Genomic DNA, 23,014 nt, shown 5'->3' on the forward strand with positions numbered 1-23,014 from the left:
TCCCCTCCATTTAAGAATGGACACTCCTGCTACTGCCTGTCCTGACCTGTACAATTCAAACCTTATAACAGATTAATGCCAGCATTTTGTGGGTAGCTCCCCTCCATTTAAGAATGGATGCTCCTGCTACTGGCCATCCTGCCCTGTGCAATTCAAACCTTATGACAGATTAATACCAGCATTTTGTGGGTAGCTCCCCTCCATTTAAGAACAGACACTCCTGCTACTACCCATCCTGCCTCCATTTAAGAATGGACACTCCTGCTACTGCCTGTCTGACCTGTACAATTCAAAAACCTTATCCCATCCTGACCTGTGCAATTCAAACCTTATGACAGATTAATATCAGTGTTTTGTGGGCAGATCCCCTCCATTTAATATTGGACGATCCTGCTACTGCCTGTCCTACCCTGTGCAATTTAAACTTTATAACAGATTAATACCATCATTTTGTGGGTAGCTCCCCTCCATTTAAGAATGGACACTCCTGCTACTGCCTGTCCTGACCTGTACAATTCAAACCTTATAACAGATTAATGCCAGCATTTTGTGGGTAGCTCCCCTCCATTTAAGAATGGATGCCCTTGCTACTGGCCATCCTGCCCTGTGCAATTCAAACCTTATGACAGATTAATATCAGTGTTTTATGGACAGATTCCCTCCATTTAAGAAGGGATGCTCCTGCTACTGCCCATCCTGCCCTGTGCAATTCAAACCTTATAACAGAGTACGTTCCCAGTGTTATACATCTAAGCCTTGTACAGATTTTATCTTATTAATACTAGCCTCCTGTTTATGTCAGTGACTAGCGAGCACACAAGTGGACTTCTTACAATTTGCCCCCCCAATACATTTCTTCTCCCCTGGTAACTCCCTACTTTGTTTTACAAGAAAAGAATCACAAATTCAGATTTTAGGACAACTGGCAACAGTGCTGCAACTAACAATTACACCTGTAGTAATCTGCTGCTTTCCAAGACCACTGATAGTTTTTTTTTCTCATTTTGGCCATCTCCTTTCCCAAGCCAGCCCCACTCCATTCTCCCTCGCTACGCTCGGGCTCACTTTGCCCCCCTACCCTACCCCCATTCCCATCCATCCACACTTTCATTAGATTTATACCTATCCAAACCACACCCACTATTTCCCCTCAACCTAGCCACTTCCATCTTCCTGTAGTCAGCCCCACTTCCCCATTACCCACCCTCTACACTGCATATTAGAATCAGTACACCTTTAAAACTAACTCTAGCCCACCACTCCCCACCCTTTGCCTCAGCTTTCCAACATAATTGCCAACCATGCATCCCTTCTACTCCTTAATAGCCTATACTGTCCTACTGTACTTTCTTTACTCCACCTCCCTCCATACATACCACATCAGACACTACCACTCCCCAACTCACCCACTGACATCCCGTTGCTGTCAGTCCCACTCTTACACTACCATCAGCCCACAGCTTTATAATAACTCTACCACTCTGCTTATCCCCTTCAAACACATTCAGACTCACTATCCCAACCCCATACTACTAAATATACTAAGTTAATTAACAAGCTAAGGAATCTTCTATTGCATTCCTTGACACAAATTAAACTCTAAGCTGACATCCACCCTTACCCAGGACCAAATAATAATTTATCACCCTGCCAACATGCTTCTTCCCAGCCCTACCAACAACTTTCTATCCAATCTGCTTCACAATCCAATACCTAGGCCCCTCTCCCAGAAACCTCCACCAACTGACCTACTTTTTACCAGTTTCAATCTGTACAGCCTCTTAAACAAAACTACCAAATTCCATAAAGCTCTAGTCACCTACTCTCTTGACATAGCCGTGATAACAGAAACCTGGTTAAAACCACACATTAAAGATAATGAAGCTATCACATCCGGCTACATCATTAGACAAGACAGATTAGGCACTGGGAATATTGCCTCCTAATGATTGTCATTATGTTTAAAGACACCCTCAAAATTGAGCTACTTAACTGTGCCCAACTCCAAAATCCTAACAACTTGCCTCAAAATCAATCCCAACAAAAACATAATTATCATCATCACCTATCTCCCTCCCAGGCAATGATCTTCCTACCATTGAAAATCTGTTATCCTGGGCATCTATCAATTTCAGCCAAGAAACTATAATTCTTGGTAACTTTAATCTTGACTGGCACTCCTGCTCATCTAGGACCCCCTCAAGCTTCATAAACCTCTTCAACTTCTCTCAAACTATAACCCATCCAACTCGCACAGACAAACATTTCAATAAGAAATCGACACTTGATTGGATTCTAACAGGCCAAACCTACACTACCTAGCAGAATGCCTGCCAGACTCCCTTAGTGACCATTCTTCAACCTTTCTTTTCAGAAAATGTATTCACACTCAAAGTAACATCTCCTACAAATACATCCTTAGCACAAAAAAATTCTCCCCCTCTACCTTTAACCTGTTACTACAACAATGTGACAGGACAGCACTTAAACACTTCCATCATGACCTGGCTGTCCAATACTTAAACAACACCTACCTTAACATACTTAATAGTCTTGCCCAACTAGAAAGGTACGCCAAAGAGCTAAGCAACTACCTTAGCTATCAAATGACACAAACTGCTACTTAAAGTTAGAGATAGAGCATGGTCAGCTAACCACACTACCAAAGATTTGTCCAACCTCTTAGCATATACACATTTTCAGGATTTAGCTAAGAAACAAATCAAAAAGGACATACAAACCTGCTTCCAAACCAGTCAACAAAAACACATAAACAACCCCCACAAATTCTGGAAAAGCATTAACTATCTCCTTAGCCCCGGTCATATCCCAACACCTGCCCCTGTCTCTTCTAACAACACTGACCCTATAGATACTCAATTCAACTCCCACTTTATTAATTCCATAACCACCCTACTAGGTACCCAGAACACACAGCCACTTATCATTCCTACTCCTACCCTAGACAACCCCAACCCCCTCACTTTTAATCCCATTCAAACCAGCTACATAAAAAAACTCCTAACCAGGATAAAAACCTGCTATCTTGCTGCTGACCAACTTCCTAATGAATTTGTAAAGACTGCAGGACCTTTTATCATCTACTTTATATCTATCTTGATCAGTCATTCCATTACAGAAAGCACATCCCTCTTCTCTGGAAAGTATCACACATCTCCCCCCCCACAAAGGTGGTCCCTTCCAAGGAACTAATCAACTACCATTCCATAGCTATCCTCTCCCCCCTCAAAAAAATCTTAGAAAAATGCATCCACAAACAACTCCTACACCACCTCCTTAGTCACAACCTACTATCTAGCTCTCAGCACAGCTTTTATCCTAAACATAGTACTAGCACAGCTCTAATATCTTTCACCAACACCATTAATCATCTCCTTAATGAAGGTCACTCTGTCTCTTCCATCTTTCTAGATATGTCCAAAGCCTATGACACTGTTTCTCACCAACTACTTCAAGACAGACATTCATCTTATGGTCTCACTACTGCATCCCTAACCTGGTTTCATAGTTATCTTTCCAATCATCAGCACGCTACTAAATGGGCAAACAGTTTCTCCCCCCTGCTTCCCTTCTCAGGCGGTGTACCCCAAGGCTCCATTCTTGGTCCCCTCCTCTTTACCATATTTAATAACAACCTCAGCTCAGCAACTCATCTGAGCCACATAGTCCAGTATGCTGATGACTCCACGCTTATATGCTCAGCCCCCTCACCACAAGAACTTCAAATAAAAATGCAAACCTCCATTCAGGACATAGAAAAATACCTCTCAGAAAACCAACTCATACTTAATCCAAACAAAACTAAGATTATTGTCTTCAGAAACAAATTATCCAAACCTGGGCAGTCGCTTCTCACAATCCTATCCTCAAATGGAACCAAAATAGAGCCCACTAGCCAGACTAAACTTCTAGGTTTCACAATAGATAAGAATCTAAGTTTGACAAGCATATTTCTCTGACCATCAGGAAAGTTCACACCAAACTTGGCACCCTATATAGGGCTAAACCATACCTTACTCAGACTGCCAGACTAGCCACTGCTCGGTCACACCTGTTTTCCACCCTCCTATATGGATCTCAAATATTCACAAACCTTCGTAAGACGGAGCTCAATAACCTAAAATCCTGCTACAACAAAATTGCCAAGTTTGCACTAATCAGGCATACAGGACTCACCACTGCACTGCCCTCTCCCAGTTCAACTGGCTAAACCTCCCAAATCTTCTGTCACTCAACCATTTGGCCATGGCCCACAAAATAATCTACAAATCCAGTAACTGCCCCGCTCTCACTAACCTTGTCCAACCTAGCACCACTTTTCAGTCCCTCAGATCCTCCACCAAGCTAATGCTAAAGGTTTCCCGCTTTCACAACTACCACGGTGACTCCCATTATTCCCACAAAATATCCAAATTATGGAACACTGTTCCACAGCCCATCACACAAAATCCTCACCACCACAATTTCAAACAACTCCTAAAGAACTACCTAGCCAAACACTGTCTCTGCTCCTGCATTCGCCAGGCTAATTTCTTCCTACCTCCCTGTACCTTACCTTATTTCTCTACTTTAACTCCTTCTATACTCCCTCCATCTCTCATTCAAACACTGCTGACCCATAACAGCCTCTGCACTGTTTTAATTAATAGACAGAGATTCTTTGACTCCAGCCACACTGTACATACATGCAGAATAGTAATTAACTCCCTCTTACGTCAATGTTGATATACGTTCATACTCCCTCTAAATTTATGCACACTGTCATCATAATTAGTATTCAATATACCTTCATACTGTCTCTTTATTTTATGCACACTGGCTTTGTAATTAGTATTCTGTATAAGTTTACAATGGCTTATACTTGGGACTTGGTATACCTGTGTAAACTGTTGTTTGTATTCTTACTGACTACTGCATAATAAGTATTATTATTGTGCATTTTGTTGCTACATGTGGAGCTTTTCTCCCTGGGCCTCTGCTGAAAATGGGCTTCTGGCCCAGTCGGACACTACCTGGTTCACAAATGTAATAACTAAATAAAATAAAAATTCTGAGAGCCAATACATTTCTGAAGTATGTTTCCTAAAATGTTTACTTTTGACTTACATTTCCTATTTGCATTCAAGTTTGATGCTCAGCTTGTGTGCTTTTTTGTGCAGAATTGACATGTCAACACTACGTTTGTGTGGGTTTTCATTGGGTGCTCCACTCCACTTCCTCCCACATTCCAAACACATACAATAGGTGGAATGGGCAGTCTAAACTGGCTCTGGGTGTGAGAATGTGTGTGTGTGTGTGTGTGTGTGTGTGTGTGTGTGTGTGTGTGTGTGTGTGTGTGTGTGTGTGTGTGTGTGTGTGTATCATAGAAGAACCACAGCAAGGCTAGCCACTTGGCACTGTGAATATTAGTTCCTAATGATTGTCACTGTTGATGTGACACCCCAATACAGTGTGGAAAAGATGTGAAAAAGAGGTTGTAGATAAATTCAAATGCAGTACAAAAACAATTGTTATGGCTTGTGAGGTATACACAGAAGGTTACTGTAACTTGTCTAGATCCAATGTACTGTGTAAGACAGCAAGATGAAATGAATTACTGTAAATGTTATTTTTCACTTTCTTCTCAATTGAACTGGGGAGGAAAACATTTAATTATGGTAGGGGTTTAGGGGCCACTAAGCATGTATATACAGGTGGATATCTTCTAGGGTTAGTGAAAAGGAGGCATGCTGCATATAAACAGCTAACAGTGATAGGCTGATATATGCTGCTGTGCTCTATTATTTCACTTTCATCCTAGTTTGACTCCAGAGTGGTACATAGAAGGTGTCTGTCTTTTGGGGTTAGTGCTGAGGATGCATGTTGTATACATGTATGATAGCAGCAACTTGAAATATATGGCTGTTCATTTATCCTTCACTATCATCCCATTCTGATACAATATGGGTACAGTGAAAATCAGTATTTTTTTTTGGGGGGGGGGTAGAAGGCAGTCATTCCAGATATGTTTTATGTGCCCTTGCAATCATTTTATTATCAAGTTTATGGATAACTACTACTCAGTTTCCGGGTAACTGTGTCATCGACCTTGAACATTAAGCCTTGGACTTAATCTAGTTCTTCCTTGAAAGAAAAAAAATATTCATTTTCTTTCCTTCATCATTTTATTTAAAATGTTGTTGAAAACAAACAACTCCTAACCGTTTACATTCCAAACAAAAGAGCTGGACAGTGCCTATACTCATGCTACCGCCAAGCTCTTGAACTCTCTGTCAACAGACATTACTACTGCTGAATGCTTTAACAACTTCAAATGCACCCTAAAAAAACATTTTCTTTGTAATCAGACCTGCCCCTGCTCTTTCCCTAACAGGTAAACCCCATTCACTCTCTAAGACCTTTCCTTTCTATACCTGGAGATCCCTAGACCATGAATTTCATCCACTAACCATTACTATAACAAACTAAGAAACTTTATGTATTTCAACACCATCCTACTCCACAATTCTTCTAAGCATATGCTTGCTCTTTACCTTAATCCTACCTGACAAACAATAAGTTGTGATCTACACTATTAGTTATATTTAGTGTTGCCAATCTAGTATGTTTTATTATTGTATCTACCTCTCCGTACTTATTTAGTATTCATTACTTATTTAATGCATACTTTAATACTTGCTGTGGTCTTATTCATGTACAATGTCTTAACTTTCATGTATCATTTGGAGCTTTTCTGTCCAGGCCTCCACTGAAAATGCGTTCCTGACCAAGTCAGACTTCCCCAGTAAACAAATGCTAAATATAATAAAATATTTATTTATTTTTGTTCAGGCCATCATTGGACCAAACTTTATAGAAAAAAAAAAAAAACTATACGCACCTCACAGCATTTAGAACCCCATAGTGTCTGGAGGCTTAGTGTCCCCTAGAACCCACAATAATTAAATTCTTTCCTCTGCATTTATTACATGTCAGTCTTGGCCAGTTAGGATGTATTGCAAGGATGTAAGAAAGAAATCTGATAAGTAAGACAAAAAGTGAATAACCAAGAAAAGTGCTCTGGATAGTATTAGGATACAAGAATGGAAGGAAACAGGAGAACTGTATTGTGTGCCAAGGTGCTAGTAGAAGGCATGGGTGGGGATTGCGATGGAGAATTTTGCCCAGGGACTCATATCCTCTAAGGCTGTACATTCAATCACTGTATATGGCATTTAAAAAACTGTGGCTTGCTAAAAAGGATGTAGCTAGCCAAAGGCAAGGGGTGTGTTTTCATTATGCATGGGCATGGCATTTTTATCAGGAAATGGGAGGATGCAAAGGTGGCAACCTCAAGGTAAATTGAATTGCCTGTAGTTTTAAAAATGTATAAAGCATTCAGAAGTTTAATGTCAGAAGGCTCCGAGATACAGAACCTATTTACATTACATAATTCAAACAGCCTAAATCATTTTCCTAAAATTCTTGAACTTTACAAGTGGACTGTTAACATACCTGCAGAAGGGAAATGTCCTTCACCACTATTAGAACTGAAAACAACATCTGGACCTGTTGGTTATTTTGTTCTTCTGCACTGAAGTACTGATATCTGCTCTGATATTTCATCCATTCTCGGTCACTCTAAGTTAATGCATACAGTACTGGAAGTACTGACACCAAAAATGACTGTTTATTTTTCTGCCTAGAACTCAAAGTTTGTGGATAAGAAGGCTGCGCCATTTACAATTGAGATTTCCGATATCGGGTCTGAAGTCTATGTTGGAGTGGAATCAAAGGGCTTAAGTGGCAGGTATGGCTAGCAGAAAGAACTGATATGTGATACTTATGCATTCAGTTAACTGGTTTACAGAAATGGAGCTACAAATGTGGGTAACATTAATAAAACAGGCATGACTAGTTAGGAAATGCATCTGTTACTGCTAGAGCTGCAGGCATGTGATTGCTCTGATCTGTCCTCTTACTATGCTGAAGTAAGGCTCATTCTGATTCTTAATGATGCATTTATCCCTGGGGAAATAGTCCCCAACCTCTAAGGGATTCAGAACACATGGAAACATCAATGTGCTCTTTTGCAGCCTATGGGATTTGCTAGGTCATGTAAAAAGACATGCATGAGGGTGTGCTGATTAAGGGGAATGATAATACTGGATTTGTAAGAACGAACCTGCATCCATTTCTCCATATCTGTAAGCCGACTAATGATAAAGTAGTGTTGTAGACAGTGCCTGATTTTATAGGGTGCAGAAAGAGCTTTGATTCTAGGAAGGTACTACCTTGAAGACCACATGAATAGTAAAGATAACATCACACAACTAGATAAAGTCCATTTGACTTCAACAAAACTAAAACTAATCTGCTAAAATTAAAAGAAAAATGGAAAATGTGTAATTTCCATATTTGCATCAGAAGTGTCTACTTGCTGACACTCATTGGTAAGATACCAGCTGTCAGTCTGCAGGTATTACATTTTATTAAAATGAAAAGTATTTGGATGTCAAATACTAGTTATGCTGAATAGAAGAAGAACTAAGCAGCACAATGGCCAGTTCATAATACTGAATATATTTTTTATTTAAACTCCCAAAAGACTGGTAAGTCAGAGCACAACATGAAACACACCATGGATGCTGTTCAGTAAGCTCTTTGAATGCTTCAAATAAAATGGAGCCTTTTATCATTTTTACAGCTCTTTTTCAATTCACATGTTTTCACGTAGGAGCTTATTTTGGGTACTTTCTCACGGAATTTCATTGTCACATATTTTATAGCAGAGAAGGGCTGAGAAGAGTTCTGTTAATGCATACAGTACTGGAAGAATCTGCTATAAGACCACAAAGAAGGACAGATCAAATGTAGAAGTGATTGAATACTCATCGACATAGACATAATTAGTCTAGTCCTTTTTAGAGAAAGCATCATTTTAAAAAACTGTGTTTTAGACCATATTCAGGTTTATAACTGATTAACAGACTTTACCAGTCTAATAAAAAAATGAAATATTGCATGACACACATTCAAATACTTTCCACAAAATATTCAGGCCTGCCCTTCAGTTTTTCAAAGAACATCTTTGCACTTACCACAAAAACTTAAAGCCTGTTGGTATTTCCTTTGTTGACTTATGGAACAGTTTTTTTTCTCTTTTAAATCCCCAGATCATTATTATAAATAAAGGAAACATGATACTAGGCTGCATCCTTACAAAAATCATAAATTCCACTGAACCACAGCAATATAAATACCATGAGTACATACATGCTAATTACTTTTATTTCTCTTACCAGTGCAATACATATGACTCTGACTCCATATTTTTGCAGTGCCTTGTCAAACCTATAACAACTTTTTTTTGTAACTGTGAATAAAAACTCAAGACATAAAGGCGGTAGCTTTCAGAATATAAAATATTTTACAGGACTCCAGACTGGTTTATCTACAGGTGGCGGAAGTAAAATTATATGAGCAGCCAGTTATCTGAAGCAGAAAACACAAAGAAACATGTTTGGTGTGGGGGGAGGGGAGTTTGTCCCTCACAGTTGTGGAGTGCAGGATGCTCGCCCTTTGAAAAAATGCAGTTCAGTTTTCCATCCTTTTTGCTTTCTGGCTTTACTTTTCAACTTCTTTGTTCCTTGACATTCTGACATGTGGGGATGTATAGTAGAACCCGCCCAGCCTTCAACTTATGACTTTGTTAGGATGCTAAAGTTCCAATATTTTAAAGATATCCATATATGTAGGTTACATCTCCTTTGTCATAAACAAATGAATTTCCCCTGTCAATTTTGAGGCTGACTACTGTATACTAATTAAAGCATTACAAAATGAGATACAATTTTATAAACGTGCATATCTATATATCTTTCCTTAAAAAACAAAAAACAAAAAAATCTTGCTTTTTTCCCACTTTTCTGAGATTTAAAAAAGTTCAGTTACAGATTTGCTGTTCTGAACTGTTTGTAAGTTTCTTGGAGGCCGTTGTTTGCTTGGGCTAAAGGGAAGTCTCTGTGTTCATCAGTGGCAGTGATAAACATTCAGCAGCCTGCCTGCCCCTGTGGGAGTGGTTACTGCCTTGAAACTGTAGTTTTATTGGCCATTTTGGGTCAATTCCAAACTCCTTGATCTCCCTCTCTTAAAACCCGATTGCCTCATGGTTTTGGCATCTTTTCGGACTTGTTGGCTGTTGGTGAAGCACCCACCAAGAGGAGAAAACTCTGAGAGAAGAAAGGAGCCACTTTTGAGATTTTAAGTATTTTGCTTCAGATTATTTGTTAAGTTTTTCTGCATTGCCGCCTACTTTTGAGCATTTTCTGGCTTGTTAAACTTGATTTCTGTGTTGGTAACTGTATTTAGAACACAACCTAGAGCTGATTACTGAATTTCCTGCGTGCACTTATTTTTAAAATAGTTTTTTTCTTAAAACTTGCATTTTATCTGTCTCTGGCCTAGCACTCAAGTGTAGGGTAATTTACTGCACTGTTCTAACTTGTTGATACTTGTGAACCTCTGCTTTCCTTAAAAAAAAAAAAACAAAAAAAACAAAAAAATCTTGCTGTTTTCCTACTTTTCTGAGATTTAAAAAAGTTCAGTTACAGATTTGCTGTTCTGAACTGTTTGTAAGTTTCTTGGAGGCCATTGTTTGCTTGGGCTAAAGGGAAGTCTCTGTGTTCATCAGTGGCAGTGATAAACATTGAGCAGCCTGCCTGCCCCTGTGGGAGTGGTTACTGCCTTGAAACTGTAGTTTTATTGGCCATTTTAGGTCAATTCCAAACTCCTTGATCTCCCTCTCTTAAAACCCTCTTTTTCATGGTTTTGCGCGTTTTTGAGCATAGCGCAACATCAGGCAGTGCCGCCTAATTGGGTTTAAACTATTCCTGGCTCCACAAAGTCTGCTCTTCACTTTTTCCCTTAGAACTGCTCTGTCTCTCAAATTAAACACCATATTCTCATTCTAAGGCCCCTCACTGGTCCAAATAAGTAATCATACAAGTTAGCACTAATAAACCATAAGCACTACTTACTCTTATACTCTCTACAATTACCTTGTCCCCTATTGGTCCATTTTAATTCAGTTCCCTATATTAATCTAGCATGTCCAAAGGTCAGTCATTGGTTTCCTCTCCAGTCCAGCTGGTGAATCTGGGAATTTTGAGGCAATGTTACAATTGTCTCATGTACACGGACAACCCTCTCCTCCTCCAAACAGGTTCAAATATATGTGACAGATGCAACCATATAGCCAAACTGGAGGCTGAACTCTCATCTCAAAACTGGTGTAACCAGTCAGGAGGAGAAGGTAACCCACACAACACAATTCCAGTATCACATAGTCCCACCACAACAGCGAACCAAACACATAAAAACACAATAACATACTCGGAGGCTCTAAATAAAAATCTACCTAAGCAACAGAGACCTCCAAAGCAGACATCCAAGCAAACGCTAACCCAAAACAAAACACGTACAACACATAGCACACAAAGTCAGTGTGCCAAGCAGTCACAGCCCTTAAGGCTGAATAACACACCTGATACTCTTGTAATAGGTGACTCTATTGTCAGACACACTGATATCCCACTCACCAGGCTGAGTAAAGAGAAGGTCACAGTGAGCTGCCTGTCAGGCGCTAGGATCCGCCAGCTAACGCAAGCACTCAGGTCACTCCAAAGCAAATACAAATATGACTCAGTCATTGTACATGCTGGCGTGAATGACCTGAGACGTACCTCCCTCGACTACATGAAAAGAGACATAGAGGAGCTCTCTGATCATGTAGCCCAGGCCGGTATGACCCTGACCTTTAGCAGCATCTTACCCTCACCTAGAATGATGCCACAGTATAAAGACAAAATGATCGATTTTAACAATTGGCTAAAATTTTGGTGTCATTCAAAGGGGATCCAGTGTCTGTCAGCCTGGGATGAGATGCTCGACAAGCCACGTTGCTTCACTAGGGACGGCTTGCACCTGTCACCCCTGGGCTTTCGGATATTGGCAAAGGCTTTTGCCACCCCCGTAGGGCCTTTTTTAGGCAAGGCTCAAAAGTCAAACCCACCTCCATAGACAGCACAAGGAACAAGAAACTAAGGGTAATGCTGCTAAACGCCAGAATTCTTAACCTCAAGATGCATGCACTCGAAGCTCTCCTCAGTATGGAGAACATCGATATCTGTGCAGTGACAGAAACCTGGTTCAAGGCTCCAGAGAGCACCCCAGCACTACCAGGTTATACCTCATATCATGCTTTTCAGCCCCAAAAGTGATTTAGAGATTATGAAATTATCTGTGAAAAGAGCCTGCAAAAAATCATTAATTAACATCCAATATTCATTCAGTTTTATACAATTGTAAAACATAAGTGCCCAATCAGCATTTATTTCTACAGTACATCACTTACATATGTTGTCTTTTTTGTTTATTTTATTCATCATTAAGGGTGTATAGAAAGATCTATGTAAAAATTTCTAGGTAAAAAGTCTCCAATTAATAGAAGAAGTAGTTTTATAAGCAGATTCCAATATATATTGTTTATCTTGTTGTTTTGGTAATTCACCATTAATGGAATTGAAATAATTCCAGTGATTATCTGAACTATAATAGGTTTCATCTCTAATAATTTTATGTATGTGTGAGAGCCTACCTTTATCAGAAACCCTATGTTGTAAATTTAATATCAAGTAGTCAATCAGTATTGGAACAGATTCTTTAACTGTTAAAGACATTAAATCAAGTTTGTTAGCAAGATGTTGTCTAAAAGTTTGAATCTCTAACCAACATGTTTCTCTCAAATCAAATTCTTGCTTTAAGAAGTCTAAATGTTTTACTTTATTGTCAGACAGCATCTGATACCAATACTTTAAATTATTCTCTGTGACTAGAAGAGTTCTTTCAGAGGTGGATGATAATAGAATACCTTGTGTATACGTTATAGGAAATAAGATAAAATTCCATTCCTTATACTTAGGATGCATATATATAAAATTACCTAATAATAATAAAGTGACTTAGTTTTGATCAACCTTGAACTATTTGTTTCTGTTGCTGAATTAATTTACAAGAATACTTACTGATATCAGTTCAACTGCATTAATATTTATGATTATAATACATTATTATTTATGATTACAATGTATTATCTGCTTAGCAGGAAAAAGTATTTAAAGTAATAATATCTTAATGTTGTTAAATCAGTTCATGGATCCATAAATGAAATGTTATAACAAAACTATAAGTGTTTAGAATTAACTAGTCATGAGTCAACAAACTAATATTCTGATATGTTTTATATGCCTTTAAAGCTAAATGTATAAGACAATATAGGTAAATATTTTATGCCACCCACAGTTACCAATATTTGGCCATGCATGATAAAAGACATTAAGACTAATACCATTTCTTTCTTTATGTGTCAAAACAAGGAGTTAGAAGGTCACACTGAAAAACCAATCATAAAAAACTAAATGCAAACTCCAGCCATGCTAGAACTTCCAATGAGTGACCTCCCAAACCTCCTGTAACAGAGGCACATAAGTCATTTCCATGTGCCTCTGTTACAGGAGGTTTGGGAGGTCACTCATTGGAAGATCTAGCTTGGCTGGAGTTTTCATTTAGTTTTCTCCTGATTGGTTTTTCAGTGTGACCTTCTAACTCTTTGTTTTAATTTGTTAGTTGGGATATTTTGCAGTCACCCTAATGATAATGGACATCAGCTGGGTATAACAACTCTGTGTTTCTTATGCTTAGTCAAACACTCTGCTTATGCTATGCTGATGAGGTCATAACAAGCCTGAAATATGCATATCCATAGCTAGTGGGGTTTGGCTTTATTGGCCTGAAATTGTCCATTAAAACAACTTCAACTGTAAAAGTCATGGGCAATCAGAATTGCCATATAGCTGAACCACCTGATGTTCATAAGGGTCATTTGCATATATCCCATGTGCCTCTGTTACAGGAGGTTTGGGAGGTCACTCACTGGAAGTTCTAGCTTGGCTGGAGTTTTCATTCAGTTTTTTCTTTATGTGTCAACAAATACTTAAAATAGATTGCAAAGATTCAGATGATCTTGACTACAAATAAAGAAAGCATCTAAATCTACTAATAAATAATAACTTCAGAACATAGCTTAATAGTAATAACAAGCACGAAAAAAAGAAAAAGAGGAAGCTTTGTCAATTATTTACTAAAAAGGTCATTACTTAAGTACTGAATAAATAATTTTCTCTCATTCTTAAGAAATGCATGCTAGCATAATACGTATAATATATATATATATATATATATATATATATATATATATATATATATATATATATATATATATATATTATTATTACTTATTCCTTCCTTTTATCCATTCATCCTCAACCCATTTTTCCATTTTTACACATAGGGTCAGGGTGCCACTTCAACAGTGACAATCATTTGGAGCCAAGGTTTACACCCCCAGGTGGCTGGACATGCCTTAGTAGTTCATCTGTACCACACACATACACAAACACTAACACCTAGGGCCAATTTAGAGTATCCAATGAACCTGTTGCATGTCTTTGGAATGTGGGAGGAAACCAGAGCATGCAGAGGAAACCCACACAAGGACAGGGAGGACATGCAGACTCTGCACAGAAGGCACCCCAGCTGAGAATCAAACCGGGAACTTCTTGGCTGTGAGGTGACAATGCTAACCACTGTGCACCCCTGTGTTTACTAATTATTCAGTCAGATTTCATTCCTATGGAAAGAGCATTGCTGTAACATAATATTAAACAAAACATAACTGAATAGGAGAAGAATGAAAGAATGTCTAAATTAGGTAAGAGATAAAGTTATACAGAAACATGAAATCAAAATATATGCATTATCAAATTATCAATAACTAGGAATATTTGAACCTATAAACATATATTTAGCAGTATAAAAATTATGATTAGTTGACTATTTATGTTATCAGCAATGAAAAAAAAATCACAATAACTAAAAATGCAATTATGTGAATTAGAAAAAAATGCATTGCCCTATTATATAGTACATAAAATTCATTCCCCTTCCTCGGTCTCTGTTCTTCTCCACATTACTTTTTCTGTTAAAAGCATAAAAATGTATTATAAACCTATATTAGTTCATATGGTATTTGTGTGTATAATAAACATTACATGAAATAGTCAAATTCTTAATAAAGTAAAAGTATTTCAGCTCCAACCAAATATTTTAGAGAAGAACAAATTATTAAACAAACATTACATATGGAGTAGTATTTCAATAGAATGAAGAATGATCTCTTATATCAAAACAAATGCCTGGAATTCACTTTAACACAAGAAAGAATGTGTGCACTATTGTATTAAATATTCTTCAATATTTGACTTAAAATACTTAGTATATTTAAGTGCATTAATATATTTATTTTTATTTATTTCCATTTGCATACCAGAAGTGTCCAACTGGGCCTTGTCTAGCCCATTGTCAGTGGAGGCCCAGAAAAAAGCTCCACAGTTGCAGTACTTCACAAAAAATGAAAGTGGTGGTAGAGCCTTAATGGCTAAATGAAGACAGCAGAGTTTTACGGCCCCATAAACTAGTATAGAATACAGGAATTACTATATTTTTTTTTCAAAAAAAAAAAAAACATCCAGAATAGATAGATGAAAGTTTGAAATATAAATTTACAAACTTTTTGGTGGATCTTTGTAAGATTTTTCCTGTCAAAGTATATTGGAAACTATTATAACTGATAGTAATGAGCACTTTGAAGAACACTCACTCTGACTCAGTATTAAAAAAGGAACTACAACTTGGGTTGGGAGGGTGGCCTAATGGTTAAGGTGTTTGCCTTAAAAACGTAAGGTGCAGGGTTTGAGTCTCACAAGGGATAATTGGCTAGGCTTAAAATGGCTCACAAGGGCAGTTAGCTTAGTACTAATCTATGGACCTATGAACAACTTGTGGCTATTACACTGCAAGAACTGTCATTGAAAATGGATGACTTTAAAGAAAATCTACAGAATCTGAAGGAGAACTGCCAAAAACAAGCAGAGGTATTTAAATAAATGCTTCAACAACATCAAAATAAAATAACAAACATAGAAACCTCTTTAAGTGATATTGAGGGAAGACTCAAGGAAGAAGAAATCCAGAAAGATATTCTCCTCAAACAAAACACGTGACTTCTCAATAAAGTAGATTACCTAGAAAACAGGGAGAGAAGGACACATATCCGAATCTTTGGCTTACCAGAGAAGGCTGAGGGAGGAGACATTATCTCTTTTTTAAATACATGGATTCCAGAAATATTAGACATTTGGCATTGAAAGGGCTCACAGTGCCTTGGAAAACCCAACTTCATCACCTTCAGCTGCGTCTTCTACATTACCAAGGTCAATTAGAATAAAGTTTTTATCTTTTATGGACAAAGAACTAGTACTTAAAACAAAATGGAGGAAAAGTCCTTTAAAACACAATCAAAACTTAATAAGGTTTGATAATAACTATTCTGCAAATCTACTGGAGCAAAGAAAAAAACATGGCCACTAATTAAATTACTAAAACAAAATAACATTAAATCTCTGCTGGCCTTTCCTGTAAGAATAAAAATTCAGCATTTAAATGAAATGGAACCTTTAACAACTTGGAAAGAGCCTCCTTATTTATAAAAAGCAACAATATAATTTCTTTTCCTGAAGATATGGCTTTGGAAACTCCTTCCTTGAACAGATCTACTGATAAGAATGCCTGGACTGATGTGAAAGAGAAAAAACAAAAACTGAATCAAAAATAGCTGTTCCAGCAAAATCTCTCCAAGCATCAACTGCAACATAATTAACAACTGATGTACAGATTTGATCTATAACTTTAAATGTAAATTATATTCTTGTTTATATATGTTAATACATATATGCAATAAAAAAGGTATGTCTCATTTGTTATATTCAAATTCTTTATTAGTGATAACAGTTACAATTATTTTATAGTTCTTTCCTTTCCTATCTCTTCTACCTCCTTTTATATCATTAATGTAATTTCAAACTAAATAGTCATTTTCATTAATTTAAATATTATAAAAGGGTAAACAAATACCCAACAGTTAAGTCTCATTTTATATACCTGATAATCTAAGTTTTTATAAAATGAGTAGCATATAAATGTTTCTGTTAACAAATAGCATCATAATTAGCTCTAAAATTACTTAAACTGGGGGGAGGGATCAACAGGTAAAATGTCGTTTTAGTGTCAAGAAGAATAATTGTTGCATATTTGTATTGATTTACCAAAGCAAAGGGCTGAATGGCTTTGCTCTCCTGTGTGTTGTCATTATTGTCCGGTTTCGTCCGATACTCACAGCTGCATTGAGTGATTGCAAATGGTGTGGCATGAAGCTGGTTCCTGTTTGAAATGCAAGCCTTTAAGACACTGATGGCATGATGTGGATCAGTGAAGTACTGTTTCCCTTAATTTATATTGCCAGATTGTGTGCCACGATTCCTTTGCAAGGTACAACTGACCCTTTTTTAAATATTGAAGGAGATGAATGAGAAATTGAGGTAAGAGGAGGAGGGAGGAAAAAAGGTAATGGAGGAAAGAAGGATAATGCTTCCTGTTATTATTAAAGCCACATATATAAACTGGATGCAGCTATATTCATAAAGGACGTTCACAATAGTGGCAGTGCAAAAAGTGAAGACTACTAATATAAATAGTACGTTTCTCAAAATATATATATTGAAATATGAGATTGTTGATTATGCAGTTGATTTGTCACAGCACACTATGACTGTAAATGAATTAAAGCACTTGTTAACTCTTGACTCGGATGTTGCCATTGGCTGTTTGGATCGCATACAGGGTTTTTTTGAATGCTTGTCTCTGTGGACGAGAATTGAGGCATAATGTTTACAGTGGCTGGGGTATATGATGGGCGTCAGCTTGGTTTGTGAAGTTTAGATGGCTTAATTTTCAGATTTTTCATATCAGATGTTCTGTGCTGGATTAACAGATAATTGTTTATGGGATGGAAAATGAAGTCTGAAAAGTGCATTGAATCAATGGCATGAGAAGCGGATATCTAATGGTGACAGCTAAATGCTTCTTAATAGTGCTGGGATATTTGTGTGGTTTGTGTTTGACTGATTAATTGGGAAATATATTTGAATTGGATTAATCAGATGAAGATTGATTTCTTGATATATGCATAGAATTGCTTAACTGGTATCCTGAAACGAGGAGGACTGTAGTTGAGAAGGCTAGGGAATTTGTTATTGAAAGTGGAAAGCGGGAAGGCAGCTTTCTCATGAGCAACTAGAGATGAAGCTTTTCAAAGCTAAAAAAGGTCATGAGCTGCTTTAGTTTATTTAACTGTCTAATTGCAGAACTATAATACTTGTTTAATGTTGCTAACGTTACTAGCAACAAAGCCAATGATTGGCTGTTGAATTTCTATTGGGAATGAGGACGAAAACTAACAAAATGATTGCAATATTATTTAGACTTCCTACCAAATCATTTTATAACTTACTAATCAGAAATATTTGCTACAAATGCTTGAAACAATAATTTATTAATCAATACTGCAGACATTATAAAGTAAATAATTTAATGTTTTTCTGCAAAATATATTCTACATTTGATATATAGCTTTGAATGTTATAATTACATATGATTCTCTTAATAATTATTTAAATTATAGACATGACAGTTTCTAATGTTATATTAGTTGTATGCGTTTTTGTTGTGTGCATTGATTAAATGCCCCATAGTAATAACACAAATAAGACTTAAACATTAAAAACACTAATAGATACACACTACTGAATATTTTTTGAATGTCAATATATGATTAGAACTTTTTAATAGTAATATGTTACCTATTGGAAGTCTTTATGCAATTACTTCTCAAACACATATCTGTGATATTGCTGAAAATAGAGAAGGACTGATGTGAAATGTTATGCCATAATGTGTATATAAAGGAATATTCACATAATAACCTTAAATAATGGGTTACATATGAATAGTACAAACATAGCCATTCACTCTATGCTCATAATATACCAATACTCATTTGCGTACTATACTTGCACAGAATCCCAAGCTCTGTTACCCTAACACAAGGACTGATGAGAGGATGAGAATAGAGGAAGAAGCGAAGAAGGAGAAGAGAAAAGGAAATTATTAAACTGTTTTAAGTGTCCCAGATATAGATAATGGCAATAATAAGGAAACAACCCATTTTATATTGTAGCATATGTAATTTGGACCACTATTAATACAGTATAATACACAAATATGTTTGTACCAGCTCATAAGCAATGAAGTTACTACTTCTACTTTATATTGAAAGAATTGGGAGTCGGCAGAAGGTATGTTGATATAGAATAATAATTAAATTGTTTCAGAAACACATAGTATGCTATTGCAGTTGGTTATGACAGATGATATTTTTCTCATTTTAATAGTTTCCAAATAAGAAATTCACTTAGATTATAAGCTGATTGTTGGAAATTAAATTCTGGTAAAGTCTAACAATAAAACGTCATAAGTTACATTATTTTCACAATAGTTTTTAAAATTACAATTTAATTATGGAGCTCATATAAAATGGGAAAGAAAGCTAGGGAGATTGGTGCAACAGATTTATTCCTTTCTGTTGGACCAGGAATGCTTTTCATTCCATGTTGGATGCGAATCAAAAAATACACTACTATAACTATACCAATTACCTTAGTACCTAAATTCAGATTTAGTTTTATTAAGCCTGACATAAGTTTTTTTACTGTCTTTTTGGAAGAGAATATTGTTGACTAAGATAGTTGAATGTATGCAAGTTACTATAAAACTAACATTAGAGGTGTTATCATATATATATATATATATATATATATATATATATATATATATATATATATATATATATATATATATATATATATATATATATATATATATATATATATATATATAATATATATATATATATATATATATATATATTAAAAATAACATTATAACAATTATTTGCCTAAAAATAATTTGACATTGACTTTACATTGTTATCTTTAAATACTAATGGCTTAAATAATCCAAACAAGAGATCTAATTTATTAAAATATCTAAAGTTAAATAGAGCCCATATAATATTCTTACAGGAAATGCATTATAAAAAGAATGATATAGTCACATGGAACCCAAGTGAATATATAAATCTAACTTCATCCTCATATAAATCAAAGACTACAGGGGTAGCAATCTTATGGAAAAATTCTGCACAAACATGTAGATAATGAATGTCTTTTAGCTATTATATTGAAATTTAATAATAGATTATGGACATTAGTAAATTTATACTGGTTTCCTGGTATTGGGGTGGGAACAATCAAGAAACATTTAGATCTAATAACGAGTATATTTTAAAGGTAACTTAATAATAGCTGGATACTTTAATTGTATCACTTATACTTCAGAAACCACAAATAACAAACCCCCATCCTTATCATCAACTGCAAAACTTCTAAAAAGATGGATTGAGACATTAAAATTAGGCCACACTTATAATACTAAAGGAAACAACTCATTCCTATTTTCTCATAAATGTTAGAGATTTGGAACCAAAACCAGAATAGATAAAATATATGTTTCTCATGATCTTTATTCTAAAATTGCATCCTTTTCAATAATCCCATGCTCTTTCTCAGACCATAACTATCTTAACTTGAAGATTCAAATAGACTTTAGACCATTAACACTCACTTCTAGAATTCCATCATATATTACTAAAATTAGAGAATTTAAACAATGATTAAAAAATGGACTTCAACTTTTTTAGATATTAATTACAAAGCAGAAGTAAGCATAGTTTTGGTATGAGATTCACTAAAAGCTTATATATATGATAAAACCCTTTGCTCAAAAACAAAGTTAAAGAATTGGAATCAGAATTACAAGAACTACAAAATCAACTTTTATTATATACATCTAAAAAGGATTTTAATTTATTTGAAAACAAAAAGAAAATATACGATTTAAATAAAAGATATAATGAAATACAAACCCATAAAACTAACTCAGCCATGGAAAATTTAAAAATAAACTCTTATGCAACTTCACCAAAGCATCTACATAATCTAGCCTGTAAAATCAAAATGCAAATTAAAGCTAATTCTATTATTAACATCTTACATGAACAGAAAGGTAAGAAAGTTTCGGAAATAGGTGATATTTTAGATGCATTTAAAATTCATTATACAAAGCATTATAAAAGTGAAAGCACTACAAATGAACATTTAAATCTAGAAACTATTATTCCTAACATCAAGAAAATACCTAAAGAATTAAAAACAGAATTGGAAAAACCTATTACATACAAGGAAATCACAGATGGGATTAAAGAAACTCAAACTGGTAAGGACCCAGGGATAGATGGATTAGCAGTATAACTATATAAATTTTTCCCACAAGCATAACTTAATTGTTACATAAAACATTACTTGAAATACAAACACATGGAATAAATCTCCCCTCATGCAGATACTCTTTAATAACTCAAGATAACAAGGAGTCTAGCTATTGTAGTTCTTATAGACCAATATCATTACTGAATACTGATTAAAATTATTTATGTCAATTATAGTAAACAGAATAAAAGTTCAAGTATCTAAAGTAATTGATATGATGGTGATCAAACTGGTTTCATATATAATAAGACACACGCATGATAACAGAAAAAGGATATTGACATTAATTGTTTACCTAAATAAAAAAAACAGGAAGCTTTGATAATTGGATTGGACATAGAAAAGGCTTTTGATTTTTTAAATTGGGATTACTTAATCAAAATACTAGAAGTATTTGATTTCCCCCTCTTTTATCGCACTTATAAAAAAGGTCTACGAAAAAAACTTAGCTTACATTAAATTGGGACCCTTTACCTCAGAAGCAATCCAGATTACTAGAGGCACTAAACAAGGCTGTCCTATGTCACCTATTTTATTTGCACTAACCATAGAAATACTTGTTATATCAATAAGAAGCAACCCAAAGATAACAGGCATATATATATATATATATATATATATATATATATATATATATATATATATATATGTATATATATATATGGTCAATATAGTAATAAGATTATACTCTTTGCTGATGACATTCTCCTTGTTTGTTTGTGTCTTTCGGTTTTCCCGGTTAGGGGTCGCCACAGTGGAACTCTGGTCCGCTAATGATTGGCAGTTGATTTTTATGTACCGGCTTGCCAGGCCTGATGCACAACCTTCAACGAAGGTATGCCCAGTCACGCATGTCTCCATGCAGAAGATGCTCTAGCTGAGAATCGAACCGGAGAGCGTCTTACTGTGAGGTGACAATGCTACTGCAGCACCACCACCGTGGGTGCTGATGACATTCTCCTTACCTTGCCTAATTCAAAGGAAGTTTTAGATAAAATAGATTTATTAACAGAGAAATTTTTAAGATCTCAGGACTTCATTTTAATAAATCAAAATCAAAATACTTGTTACTGAATTAAAAATGGGAATACAAGTAGATGGAAATCACATTATAGGCAAAGAAGTCACCACCTTAAATTATTTAAGGATTGTTTTATGTGGAAACATAAATGAGACATTAAAGGTTAATTATAGAAAGATTATAGGTATAATTAATTCCCTGGTAAAAAGTGGAATAATATATTTATACATTTTGAAGATAGATTACAACTGATATAAATGGTATTGCTTCCTAAAATTTTGTATGTAGTGCAAGCTATCTTGCTAATGCCTGAGAAATGTTATCTTAAGGAAATAATTTCTATATTATTTCTTTGGTGCCCAAAAAGAAATAGAATTGTATTATAACATCACATAAGACAATGGGATCAAGTAGGACTAAACTCCCCAGATATTGAATCTTATATAAAAGCTACCTTACTTAAAACTGTGATAGACTGGATAAATCCTAAATATACATCCAACTGGAAACAATTACACTCAGCTATAATAAC

At 35.6% G+C, this 23,014-nt stretch overlaps 1 protein-coding gene across 1 annotated transcript in view; it reads left to right on the forward strand.

Annotated features, from left to right (window-relative positions):
- Positions 1-23,014, forward strand: part of TECTB (tectorin beta) — a 260,451-nt gene that overhangs the window by 109,223 nt on the left and 128,214 nt on the right. The window contains exon 5 of the mRNA XM_044055840.1: positions 7,707-7,810. Coding sequence (XP_043911775.1) covers positions 7,707-7,810 — 104 coding nt within the window. The remainder of the gene's footprint in view (positions 1-7,706; positions 7,811-23,014) is intronic.

This window comes from Protopterus annectens, chromosome 14.part0 (genome assembly GCF_019279795.1).
Source record: "Protopterus annectens isolate FY-2018-M chromosome 14.part0, PAN1.0, whole genome shotgun sequence".
NCBI classification, from domain to species: Eukaryota; Metazoa; Chordata; order Ceratodontiformes; family Protopteridae; genus Protopterus; species Protopterus annectens.